Below are 13319 nucleotides of genomic sequence, written 5' to 3' on the forward strand. Positions count from 1 at the left end.
ACTGTCTCTCCCGAATTGCACCCCTGTCATCTATCTATTCCTCCAAGACTACGTAGGGTATGGCCGTTTCCGGCAAAACTCACTATAACTCACATACCACAAGATGCTATTCTTGGAAGCAGTACTAAGTGCAGGCCGCGTGGCCTAATGGTTAAGGCGTTGGTTTTCGGCACCAAAGATTTGTGCGTTCGAATCGCACCGTGGTCGATGAAATTTTTTTCTTTTTTCTTTTTTCTTTTTTTTCCCTTTTTTCTTTTTTTCCTTTTTTCGGCTCTCTCAATCAACTCCTACTTCTACGAGGGAGTTGTCTTTGGCTGCCTTCTTCCCAGGCGGCTGCCCTACTTTGCATGGGAACCTTTTCATCTTCATCCGACAGGGTTCACGGATAAAGGAGAGTGCTACTACCTACGGAGTACTCAGGCGCAAATCGCTCAGAAAACTAGACCTCTCACAACCTTTTTTTTTTTTCGCTAAGAGATGCGTTAACTACCATCCATCACTAGTGGTCTACTTCCCTGACGATGATACAAAACCCGTCTGTTTTCGGGATACTACCTAGGCATGGGACCAACAAATCTCTGCGACAACCAGCAGGGCAACGGTTCAAGTGTTGGTGTTTCTGGACGGTGTTTCCCTTGTTTTTGAAGATGAATACGGAGTAGAGTAGAGGGGGAGACTGCACATATGAAACAGAAAAAAAAAAAAAAAAATTGAATCATTAGCATTCGTTTCCAACACAGATGAAGGATACAGCTGTCGCTGGTCTTCAACCTCCCCGCCTCGCCTGTCTTGCAGCCTCGCCTCTCCATGCGATCGATAAAGGCAAATGATAATACATATAAGTTAGCTTGGTATGGTATGGCTGGCACTGCAGTGACCAAACTTGAAATATTTATAACAGCTGTGGCTACGGAGATTTTCTTTCCGCAGCACAACCTTCCCATTCCCGCCTCCCCCCCAAATTCAACGGGATTGTGACTTTTAGTTCCCATTGTGCCACCCACCGCGTGAAGGCGAATCACGCCGAGAGGACTCACACCGAGAGCAACCACCAGGCGATCAACCTACACCACACCGGGACGCCGAATGAAGCATGAAGCATGGCGGAACATGACAACAACATTGTGGGGATTAGCTTTTTACTCCTGGAATGAAGAACAACTACATGTATAGAGAATAATCATATATATATATATAGAGAGAGATATATATATACTACGTATATATATATATATTTTAAGTACGTAGTAGACAGTCTCTAAGGAACATTTCCGTGTCTCCGACTGGTTCGCCGGTTTTGCTGCCAATGACGGATGGAGGGAGGGGCTATTGTATGTAGTAGTGAAAAAGTCGGAGGGGGAAAAACAAACACTGGGGCGAGGCTAGTTGAAGTCCTTTGTATTCTCCGGGTTTCTATTGGCTTTTTTTTGGGGGGGTTTTTTTGCTGTTGAGTAGTAATCGATATAGCCAAGATTCGTGGGAATAAAGTGGAGGGAGAAAGATGACTTTGAATTCAATCGTAATGGTGATGATGGTGGCACAATAATATGATGACAATGATGTAATGGTAATACTACTGCGTATGGCAATCGAGGAACAGGAAACTGTCGAAACATTGCTAGGTCTGTACGGTGCAGATTGACTGGCAGATGAGATGATATGTGTTTCGCTGATATTGCGTGTGAATGACTATTTCTCATATTGCAGCAAACTTGCACCCCCATCGGTATGATTGACAATTGTAAGATGATGAGCGCGGACAGAATTGGGAAAACCATCAAGAAACGCGGACGAAGCCAGGCGCAAGACAGCGAGGATTAGCAGGATTAGCAGGATTATTATTAAATATGGCTGAGAGCATGGAACATGGTGATAGATATCAAGGATAGAAAAAGACAGAGAATAGCCGCTTTTTTTTTTTCTTACCCCACTGTCGAAGCGGGTGGAAAAAAAAAAAAAAAAAAAAGGAACAGAGATTTCTTCCGTCTCTTCTCTTTCTTCTTCTTCTTCTTCCTCTTCCTCCTCTTCCTCCTCTCATCCTTCATCGTTGTTCAAATATACTGAATACATTCTCCTGTTATTTGCTCCATCGTATTTCCCCACTATAACTATATCCCTCAACAGGTTTGTTTGTCCCCGTTCTCTATTTAAAATGACTTTTCCTTGTTGTTGTTCTTGTATTACTCTGCGATGACATACATAGCTTGCCCGTCTTTTGCCCCTCCATCGGCGCCATCGCTTTCATCATGGGCGAATTTAAACCACTGCACTCCCCTCCCTCTCTACTACTCTCTCCTCTTTCACATCTCATCTTTGTCTTACTGCTCTTTGTCAATATATCTATCTATATCTCCCCATCTAACTAATTGCCATTGGATACTCTCGTGGGCTTCAATCTCATATTACACACGCTAATCTTGCCAATTCGCTTCCCCTCTTCGCATTTCATCAGATTCCCGAACCCCGCCATAACCCTCGCGGAAAACAAACAACCACAACACACACATAAATCTATAATACACAGTCATCATGGGTGTACTAGACGTTCTCTCCCGCAAATCCGGCGTCATTGTCGGTGACGATGTCCTTCGTCTCTTCCAGTATGCCCAGGAGAAAGTCTTTGCTATTCCTGCCATTGTATGTACCCCGCCCTATCTTCGGCAAATGCCAGCCACATAAAAAAATCGGCAAAAAACTAATTCAATTCGTGTTTCTCTTACAGAATGTAACCTCCTCTTCTACTGCCGTGGCCGCTCTCGAGGCTGCTCGTGACAAGAAAAGCCCCATCATCCTGCAGATGTCCCAGGGTGGTGCTGCCTTCTTTGCCGGAAAGGTAAATTAAAACGGCCGCAAAACCCGGTATTGCGTGTCCGAAATTACGGTATCTAACATGAATATAGGGTATTCCTAATGGCAACCAAGAAGCTTCCATTGCTGGTGCCATCGCCGGGGCTCACTACATCAGAAGCATTGCTCCCTCCTACGGCATTCCCGTCGTCCTTCACACCGATCACTGCGCCAAGAAGCTGCTCCCTTGGTTGGACGGCATGCTCGACGAGGATGAACGTTACTTCAAGATCCATGGCGAGCCTCTCTTCTCCAGCCACATGATTGATCTTTCCGAGGAGACCGTCGAGTGGAACATTGAGACCACTGCCAAGTACCTCAAGCGCGCTACGCCCATGAAGCAATGGCTCGAGATGGTGAGTTACACATCCCACATAAACTACCTAGATCCATTCATTGATCATGTAAAAAAAAAAAAAAGGAAATCGGCATCACCGGCGGTGAAGAAGACGGCGTCAACAACGAATCCGTCGACAACGCCTCCCTCTACACCCAGCCCGAGGACATCTACGCCATCTACAAGACCCTCTCAGCCATCAGCCCCTACTTCTCCATCGCCGCCGGCTTCGGCAACGTGCACGGCGTCTACAAGCCCGGCAACGTCCGCCTGCACCCAGAACTCCTCTCCAAGCACCAGGCCTACGTCAAGGAGAAGACCGGCTCCGACAAGGACAAGCTCGTCTTCCTCGTCTTCCACGGCGGCTCCGGCTCCTCCAAGGACGAGTTCAAGGAAGCCATCAGCTACGGCGTTGTCAAGGTCAACCTCGACACGGACCTGCAGTTCGCGTACCTGAGCGGCGTGCGCGATTTCGTCCTCGGCAAGAAGGATTACCTGCTGACTGCGGTGGGTAACCCGGATGGAGATGATAAGCCGAACAAGAAGTACTTTGACCCCCGTGTCTGGATTCGGGAAGGCGAGAAGGCCATGAGCGTCCGGGTACAGGAGGGGCTTGATGATTTTAATACTTCGAACCAGCTGTAAAAGAATTATGAAATGAGTGAATGAAAAAGGAGGGAGGGGGGGGGGGAGGAAGAGAGTTTTTTTTCCCTTTTTTTTCCTTTTTCTTTTTTTCTTCTTTTTTTTGAAAACGAAAAAAATAATTATAAGAAAAAAACCTTTTGTATGAAGAAAAGAGGATAAATACATAAATAATATTGATATTCAGTTTTCTATACGCGCGATCGCCGTCCGGGGGGATGATAGTTGTGCGCCCTCCTCCTCTGACTCGACTTGTTTTGAACAGAAGGGCGGGATTTGAGTCAAAGTGGTCAATTGTTATTTTTTATTTATTTTTTTTTACCTTTCTCATTTTTCTCACATCTCCGCATGCGTTGGGTGTGCTTTGGGGTAAATAGTTAATATATATATAAGTCGTAGCTTCAGAAAGGAGATAAATATTCATTTGAAATATATGAAAATCAGATTACCTCATACATCTGTACGGATAAATAGAAAGAACTATTTAACTAGTTATGTATTGTTTGTTCCTCGCGGGACGAAGCACGAACTGAGGCAGCTGGTGACGATTACCACTCGGGCCGGCGATCTGTTAAATAACAAAAAGAAAAGGGATTTGAAGCAGTCAGGTCACTGACACTGGTGATGAAAATCGAATTCAAAGCAGATTATTTAATCAAGTTCGGTGCCGGCCAATGGTGACCAACGTTGGACGGGAAGTTGGTAGGTGGTAGTGGTGGTAGGGAGTGAGGGAGGGTATTTAGTTTATGGGGGACTGGTCTGTCTGTTTGTGAAGACAGCTGGGATATTTTGCAAGTTTGTTTAAATATCTGTTTTATTTTAACTATTTATTTACACCAGACCAGACCAGACCAGACCAGCTGAAAATGTGTGCTGGGGATGGGATGCGATTGGGATGGCGCGACTGTTCAACACCCCCAGGATGCACATATTTAACTAGAACATTAACTAACTAACCCTGATCCCCTTATTTAGTTAAGTTCTCTCGTTGAATACGCGTATCGAACGGTCCCCTACCTAACTACCTAGGTAACAAAACCCGCGATGTGACTCGGTATGGACGTTGCAACTGCCGCAGAACGGTGATGATGCTTATAATACCTAGATATTTAGATATCAGGCAATCCACTACGTACCCCTGATTCTGTCGGAAAGGGTGAAATGATACCGGTGACGTCCGACGCCAGCAGCTTTAGCTATGGCGCCCGATTGCTAAGTTAACGCACAGTTGAGGCATCCATCGACGTGGTTAAGGGAGGTGGAACCTCGATGAGAGGTGGACGCGCCTACGACTTGTATATATTTACGGACTTACCTCGTTATTTTATTTATTATCAATCGCCCACTTTACTTCGACTGACATCCTACGAGAGCCTTATATTCAGCATGCGCGGGAATGCCTCCTTTCAGTCAGTGTATGGCGCCGACACACTTACCACCTGTCGGCCCGCCATCGATCAATCAGATATCCAAACTACAAACAATGAGAACCTCATATAGGGCCTCTTCCCGGTCTCCGCACACCCCTTTCCCCCCCTTTCCCCCCCTCCTCCACTCTCAGCTTCGCCGAATACGGCCCCAAATCCGGCTTCCCCCTCCTCTACTTCCACGGCTGGCTACCCTTCCTCCCGCCTCGAAGTCCGCGTCCCTCACTCCGCTCGCTCACTGCCTGCACTTGAGCATCATCGCCCCCGACCGCCCCGGCTTCGGCCGTTCCACTTACCTCCCCAACTGCTGCATCATGGACTGGCCGGCCGATGTGCGTGCGCTGGTGGACCATCTGGTCTGGAGAGGTGTGCGGTTCTGGGAGGGTCGGGGGTGGGCCGTATGTGCTTGCTTGTGCGAGGCTGAGGGAGGCGGGGGGAAGGGGGTGGTGAGGAGGATAGTGAGGGGGGCGGGGCCGTGGTGGGGTGCTCCTCTTGCTGCTGATGCTGCTGATGCTGCTGCTGCTGTTGAGAATCTTAGTAGTGGTGGTGGTGGTGGTGATGCTGATGTTGATGGGAATAGGGGTATTCCAATGCCCAGACGGGTTTTGGAGGTGGCCGGTGTGGTTAGAAGGGGTGAGTGATTTTCTGGTTAGGCGGGGTTAGTTGAGCGGTGGTTGGGTAGGCTTGATGCGGTCAAGGGTGTTGAGGGTCCGGGGGGAGTAGAGAGGTTGCAAGAGGGCAAGAGTAAGACTGGTCTGGCAGCGACCGCGCCGTCACCGACAAACGACGACAACGATGATGACGTCAAACCGAGTACCGATATAAAGAACGCTGTGAGCAATTCCTCCAACTCATCTTTGAAGCGTTTGCCCACGGCAGCGCAGGAAACGCAACGGCTGACAGCTTAGCTGATGACTGGGATTTCCGCTTCGAGGACGTACAATTTCCTAAAGTGCTGAAATGGCATGGGACGGCGGATGCGAATTCACCCCATCGGGACGATCCTGCAGGGATAGAGGTTGGAGGTGATGTTGAGGGAGCTTGTGCCGGCGGAGATAGATGGTTAGGGGGGTGGAATGATTTTATATATGGAGGTAGGTGTAGTTCGTGTATGATATAATGCCTGCTTAGATTATCTCTCTCTACTTTGTTCTGTATGATACCCCGGTTTATAGATTCCTCCTTGTCCGTAATTAAATATACAAAACAACTACAAAAAAATAAAAACATAAAAACATACGAAAGCCCCGGATTCGCTGGTGGTCACCTACCCAACTACTTAAGAGCCTGTTTGGTAGCCCTGTCCAGAGCTGTATAGGCTGCCGTAGTTTTATGCATTGGCAAAATACAAGAAGGTAAAACTTTAAACAATAGAAAAAAAATATTACTGGGTCGGCTAAGTGTTCTGAAACCATGATTCAAACACTGTTTGATAACTTGAACTGACAATTGTATGTTTGGACAGAGATGAAAGTAGGATGGACCAGCTCTGTCTGTCTTTTCTGCTTTCTTTGTGCTCAACGAGTACTCCGTAGTTAGGGGGAGAGTTGAGTTGGCTGTGCTTCTTCCGATGTCTCAGAAGAAGAGATATAAATAGCAGAGTAGGATTGATGATACCAACACCAGGCGTTGTCAACCTCAACGTCGGCCAGGTTCAGGCACCAGGCACAACAACAACTCAGCAAAGCTTGAGTCTCGGGGTTTTCAGGCTGCCCGTTTCAATCCTCACTTTTTCTCTTTTTTCGAAATTACAATAATAATGATAACCCGTTGGACCAGAAGATGGTTGCAAAGCACGGCACACGGTAACATTTCCAAGCTGTGCGGTGTGTCTGCTACATGTAAGAGAACTCTATAACGTTGAACCATGAAACTTGATTCCAGGGAATGTTCCTTGATGTTCCTTGTTTCCAGTGGATTCTGTCCCCGCTGACGAATACCTCTCCCAGTTGATTATGTATCTGTTCTCTCTTCGCCTTTCTTTGAGCAATGGGTAGAGGCTAGAGTGAGCTGATGCCAGAAAACAGGTCCACTGCGGTGGATCAAGGACCGCGGTCTGGGTCTGGGACTTTTTGACTGTCCTGACTGTCCTCAGTAGTGTCCTGATGATTCCTGTCATAGACTCATGGGCCAGGCGTGAGGCGTTGAGGCGTTATTTATTTAGAGTGGCTTGAGAGACTTCTAAACTTTCAACCAACAACGTCCAACAACTTCAAAACTTCACACAAGACACGGACTCACGGAGACAAAACCTCAGGCACTTGAGACATTGGGCAGCGCTACCGTTTAGTATGGGCCGAACTATGAATTAATTATTGCCTTCGCCCATAATCGGGCTGGTTCTCCATCCGACAACGTTGTCTGGTTGGGGGTACGGTGCAGAACCGTGGATGTTAATGCGATGATATTACTAAATTTCTTGCTTAAACTTTTAGGGTTAATTTTTTTCTAATCTGTTTCTGGTTCTCCGATATTTCGACCTGTCTGCCCTACCCGCCCTATGTAAAAAGCAGTGAAGAGATAGGTGTTCGGTCTTTGTCTGGTTCTCCCCCGGCGCTCTTTTTGTCCATGTCATTCGCATTTCCCTGATATCGTCCCGCATTATCCCATTTTTAATAAGGTTCTCCTACCATTCGTTGATTGAGGACTTTCTGCTTCTTCTTCTGCTTCTTCTTCTTCTTCTTCTTCTTCTTGCCTTATTTTGTTCTTATTACGTCTTTTCTTTTCTCCCAGCTCGTAAACGCCACACTCCCCTTGTTGGCCTTATACACATCACATTCGTTGTTCGAATCCTCGAGTCCGCGAAACCGTCCTCTTGTTTGTCACGCTCCTCCCATAATACGTCTGGGCATCCGTTGTCTATATTTTACCACGGGGGATCCTCGGGTCCGGGAATGACATTCCCCTCTACCGCTTAGATGAGAGTGTCTGCTCGTTTGCCTATGTTCCTGTGTCAGTCATTTTGGGGGGAAACCAGGGACCTTACTACATATACAACCGCTTGATTAGCGTATCCCATCGTTATCATATCGCTGCCGATCCTTATGGAAGGCGCTATATTAGCTCGCCAGGACGGGGGAAAGACCCCCGCAGACCAGCTCCTGGAGCTGATCCGGAATCCATTCAGCGCTGCTGTATGTAGTAGCAATTGTGTCTTTCTCTTTTCCCCAAAAGCTAACTTTTACTCTTTTTCCTTCAGTTCCAACTCAATGCCTTCTGGGCTTCGTTTGGTACATCAGTCGGACTGACGCTTTCCCTTGGCTTACTCTTCTCCCTCTTCCGTCCCCGCAACTCGCTGGTTTACGCCCCTAAAATAAAGCATGCGGACCAGAAGCACACCCCTCCTCCCGTGGGAAAGGGCCTATTCGCTTGGATTACCCCGCTTAGAAACACCAAGGAGAGCGAGCTCATCGATTGTATTGGTCTTGATGCTACAGTGTTCTTGCGCTTCACCAGAATGTGCCGCGATATGTTTTTGGCCTCGAGCGTCATCGGCTGTTTCGTTATGATCCCCATAAACATCGCTAAGAGCACCCCGCCAGTGGGTATCAATGCGTTCGCAACTATGACCCCAGAGTATGTATCATACAGTGCAATTTGGAGTCATGTCGTTTGTCTCTGGCTTTTCAATGCCATCGTCGCCTATTTTCTATGGCGCAATTATAAAGCTGTCTCCACTTTGAGAAGACATTATTTTGAAAGTCCTGAGTACCAGAAGAGTCTACATGCTAGAACCCTTTTGGTAAGCTTGCCCCATTGATGTGACCTCTCTAAAGAGTTTATGAACTAATTTATTTTGGAATACAGGTTAGACATATACCGCCCGATTTCAGAACAGATGAAGGCCTCCTACGCTTGACGGACGAGATCAATCCTACCCCATCAGTACCCCGCGCTTCGATTGGCCGCAACATGAAGGGTCTACCAAAACTTATCGCAGAGCATGACAAGATGGTTCGACAACTTGAAGAAGTACTTGCCAAATACTTCAAAAATCCGGATCGACTCCCCTCCAAACGTCCTACCTGCCGTCCTTCAAAAGAATATCAGGCGGAGCATGGCTCTGAGAAAGTCGACGCCATCGACTACCTTACAGGCCGAATTCGCGACCTCGAGGACGAGATCAAGTATGTTCGGGAGTCAATCGATACCCTGAACGCCATGCCCTACGGCTTCGTTAGCTGGGAATCGATTGACGACGCCCATGTAGCGGCCTATGCTGCTCGAAATAAGCACCCGCAAGGCATATCGATTACTCTTGCCCCGCGACCTTATGATATTATCTGGGAAAATCTGGCCCTTACGAGAAAGATTCGGAAAAGGAAACGTATAATCAATTTTTTCTGGTCTACCGTGTTGACCTTGTTGTGGATCGCACCTAACGCCATGATTGCCATCTTCTTAGCTGATCTGTCCAATCTGGGTAAGGTCTGGAAAGGATTTCAAGATGAGCTTCATGCAAATCCCAAGACCTGGGCCGCGGTGCAAGGTATTGCAGCTCCAGCGTTGACATCCCTGGTCTATCTCGTCTTACCCATTATATTCCGGCGCCTCTCAGTCCGGGCTGGCGACATCACGAAAACATCGCGGGAGCGCCATGTCATTCATAGTTTATATGCTTTCTTCGTTTTCAACAACCTGGTGGTATTTTCAATATTCTCGGCGATTTGGGCATTTGTGACCGCAGTGATCGAAGCCAAAAATGACAACAACAACGTTTGGGATGCGATCATCAAGGGACGGATCCATTACCATGTTATGTCAGCCCTGTGCCACATCTCCCCCTTTTGGGTCACCTGGGTTTTGCAGAGAAACATTGGCGCTGCCATCGATCTTCTCCAGGTCGTGAAATTGGCTTGGATCTGGTTTACCAAACAGTTTATGGCGACGACTCCTAGGCAGATTATCGAATGGACTGCTCCGGCTCCATTTCCCTATGCAAGTTATTACAACTACTTCCTATTTTATGCGACGATAGCCCTCTGTTTCGCGACTCTGCAGCCAATTATCCTTCCTGTGACGGCCATTTATTTCGCCCTCGATTCCTGGCTTAAGAAATACCTCCTTCTCTACGTTTTTGTCACCAAGACCGAATCCGGTGGCCAATACTGGCGTGTCCTCTTCAATCGTATAGTATTCGCAATGATCCTCGCCAACTTCGTAACTGCAGTTGTCATCAAAGCCAAGGGAAGCTGGACAATGGTCTCCTGTCTAATTCCCCTCCCCTTCCTAATGCTCGCGTTCAAATGGTACTGTAGAAGAACCTTCGACGATGGCTTAACATACCACCGCCGCATGATCCCCGCCGACGCAGAGTCCCTCGCCCCCGGGAAAGGCAGGAAGAAAAACTCTGAAAGAATCGCCTCCAAATTCGGCCACCCAGCACTCTACAAGCCCCTGATGACGCCAATGGTCCACGCCAAAGCCGCCGGCGCGCTGGAGAAGATCTTCCAAGCACAAGGCGGTGGCGCACAGGTCGCCAACGAGTACTCAGACATAGCGCTACAGAAGATGTCCTCGAACGAACCCGGGCGAACATCCAGCCATCCCCACGATGCGGCCCCGGCCCCCTTCGAAGTCGTCCAGGAAAACCAACTTGACTTCGCATATTTCAAGGACCGGGCCGACTTCCGCGGCGAGTTCGGCGGCGGCATCTACGGTCGCCCGGAGGACCTGATCAGTGAGCGCTCGCACACGCCCCGCAGCTTCCTCGCCGGGTTTGATTCCCCTGGCTCCTCGCGCGCTTCGTCGCCTGTGCGACACGCAATGGCACCGGGAGGAAGAGGGCCAGTCGTTCCGCCCGGCCACCACCTGCACACCCAGCCATTCGATAGCCAATCCGTTATTCCTCCAGTACCGAACATCCCAGAGTACGCTACATATCGATCGTCGTCGGTGGCGACGACGGATAACATTAGTATTAATAATAATATTAATACTAGTCACAAAGCATTCTACCGGACGATGACGACGGATAGTGAGAGCGAGAGGGCGCTGCTGAGTAACGTGCAAGACCCACCTGTGCGGCATTCTGCGGATATTGCGTCGTATGATGGTCGGGAGCGGAGTCCGTCGACGGGTCCGCATGGGTGACTGCCACCGCGGGCGCCGCGGGGTTAAGGAGCTACGTCTTATGAAGCGTATGTAGGGTATGCGATATTGAACTGATTCCCGCCGCTTCACTTTTTCGTTTTTGTCTCTATATTTACCGTTGAAGGGCAAATAGTCATGTTTTCTTCTTCTTCTTTTTTTTTTTTTTTTTGGTTGCATTTATGTTAATATTGAAGGAGAGGTTCTTTTTCTTCTTATATATAACTTAATTGCTTTTTGGGTACTAATGTTGAATGATACCTGGGAGGCTTATGGATTGGAGGCGTCTGTTTTATAAATGGTTGTTCTTATTTGGCTGGTGGCTTCTGGAAGGTGATGCTGGTGCCATTTTGTTTTTGGTTTTTTTTCCTGCCATTTAGACAAATGTCATATGGGCGTTTTTCCTCATTTTGCGGTAGAGTGCCGCGAAATGAATGATAGACAGTTTCATCCCTCCGGTGTATTGGAATGGTGGGCTGGAGAAAGCGGAGGAATGTGCGTATATATATACACATGCTCCATGCTGTTACTAGATATACGCATACAACTACATAAAGCATAATTTTCTCAATCATTCTCCGTTTGAGCTTTACGATTCATATAATTTCTATAAATATACATGGGCTCATCAATGTCATCATCGAAATCCGCGGGAAATCCGCTGTCTCACGTGACTCTACACCCATCCGGGCTCACTTACTTTCCCCGCAACCCGAACTTACGCAGTAGCCCGAGCAACATCGATAGGACATGTTCCCTCTTCCTCTCCTCCTCCTCCTCCTCGTCTTCCTCCCTACGGGCTTTTGGACACAGTATCTCTCCACCAGCTCTACTCTGAAAAACACTATACAAAACAATCCTCCGACTTCGATCCGGTCAGCCTCCGCATCCTGCCTAAAATTCAGAAAAACCACCAAAACCACCATGTCCGTGGCCCCAGTCCCGATGGCCCCATGAAACCGGTCTATGGCACATAAAATAAAATCCTCCTCCTCTTCTGCTTCTCATGCCTTCTGGAAGGTCAGAGAGTAGAAGGTGTGGTAGAGTTACATTACATAGCTGGCTGTTTTGGAGAACAAACGGGCAGCATACACGTATAAGGTTCCAAGCACGGCAAAGTGGGGGGTGGGGACGAAGACGAAGATAAATAAGATCGGGAAGGTTTTGGGGCTGTGGTATAAGTGGCGGGATATAAGGTGCTATAGCGCCTATATTGATTGAGGGGGAGAGAGGGAGAAAGGAGTTAGTGATACTATCCCATTTCTATCACCGGTTTCGGGAGGTCCTGGTTGGTTCCCTCTAGCTCGAGCTACTACAGGGGCAAGGAAAAGCAGAAATACGGTACAAATCATGACGTGGTACTCTCTCCTTCCGCCGGGACTTACGGCGTTCGAAGCATGGCTGGTTCGAGTCTTTGTATGTCTAACCCCTTCCTACTACTCTCTCCTCCTCTTCCTTATCTTTCTCACCCATCCCATTGGAAATACCTCATTTGTTTCATGTCTCACACGTCCTTATCATTCCGCTTTGTCATCTAGCTCATCCTAGGAACAATCATCATCGCCCCCTGGGCATTCATGATCCTCTACGATCTTCTACTTTACATCTGGCGCGCGTCCACCTATGAGATTCCCATCATTGGAGGCCGGGCGAGGGGCCGACAACGGCCCCAAGCTCCTAGCTTAAGCGAGAGACCTGACGGGAGGAGGAGGACGTTTAGTTTGACGACATCGCTGTATGATGGTGATGATGATGGGGGAGTTGAGGATAATAGTTCTTCTTCGAATGATAATAGTGATGGGAGTGAAGGTGAATCCGATGCGTTTGCGGACGGTAGAAAATATGGGATGGACAGGGATGCGGATGGGGTTAGCTATAGGAAGGTGTATGCGGAACCTGATGTTATCGGGGGCGATGTGGGAGGGTAAGCTGGTGTGAATATACCGCACGGGACTTTTTAATTCTCCCGTCGTTTC

At 48.1% G+C, this 13319-nt stretch overlaps 4 protein-coding genes and 1 non-coding gene across 5 annotated transcripts; all 5 read left to right on the top strand.

The window, feature by feature from the left end:
- The first annotated feature begins 133 nt into the window (after positions 1-133).
- BDBG_17355 lies at positions 134-207 on the top strand. The gene has a single exon. It is a non-coding gene; the product is annotated as a tRNA-Arg (tRNA).
- Positions 208-1995: 1788 nt separating this feature from the next.
- BDBG_06263 (fructose-bisphosphate aldolase 1) lies at positions 1996-4163 on the top strand. The gene is made up of 5 exons (XM_002623369.2): positions 1996-2124; positions 2453-2637; positions 2723-2833; positions 2901-3203; positions 3269-4163. Exons 2-5 carry the CDS (start codon positions 2530-2532, stop codon positions 3827-3829), a joined length of 1083 nt encoding a protein of 360 aa, XP_002623415.1. The 5' UTR covers positions 1996-2124; positions 2453-2529; the 3' UTR covers positions 3830-4163.
- A 1404-nt stretch (positions 4164-5567) lies between these two features.
- Positions 5568-6161, top strand: BDBG_06264 (uncharacterized protein; the record flags this gene model as incomplete). The annotated part of the gene is made up of 2 exons (XM_031722538.1): positions 5568-5886; positions 5917-6161. The coding sequence occupies 2 exons, from the start codon at positions 5568-5570 to the stop codon at positions 6159-6161; spliced, it is 564 nt and encodes a 187-aa protein (XP_031579330.1).
- Positions 6162-6956: 795 nt separating this feature from the next.
- Positions 6957-12025, top strand: BDBG_06265 (DUF221 domain-containing protein). The gene is made up of 4 exons (XM_002623371.2): positions 6957-7094; positions 7203-8387; positions 8453-8995; positions 9061-12025. The coding sequence occupies exons 2-4, from the start codon at positions 8298-8300 to the stop codon at positions 11344-11346; spliced, it is 2919 nt and encodes a 972-aa protein (XP_002623417.1). The 5' UTR covers positions 6957-7094; positions 7203-8297; the 3' UTR covers positions 11347-12025.
- Positions 12026-12693: 668 nt separating this feature from the next.
- BDBG_06266 (uncharacterized protein) lies at positions 12694-13271 on the top strand (the record flags this gene model as incomplete). The annotated part of the gene is made up of 2 exons (XM_002623372.1): positions 12694-12759; positions 12882-13271. 2 exons carry the CDS (start codon positions 12694-12696, stop codon positions 13269-13271), a joined length of 456 nt encoding a protein of 151 aa, XP_002623418.1.
- Between the last annotated feature and the right edge of the window lie 48 nt (positions 13272-13319).

The sequence above is a fragment of the Blastomyces gilchristii genome (genome assembly GCF_000003855.2).
Source record: "Blastomyces gilchristii SLH14081 genomic scaffold supercont1.13, whole genome shotgun sequence".
NCBI classification, from domain to species: domain Eukaryota; kingdom Fungi; phylum Ascomycota; class Eurotiomycetes; order Onygenales; family Ajellomycetaceae; genus Blastomyces; species Blastomyces gilchristii.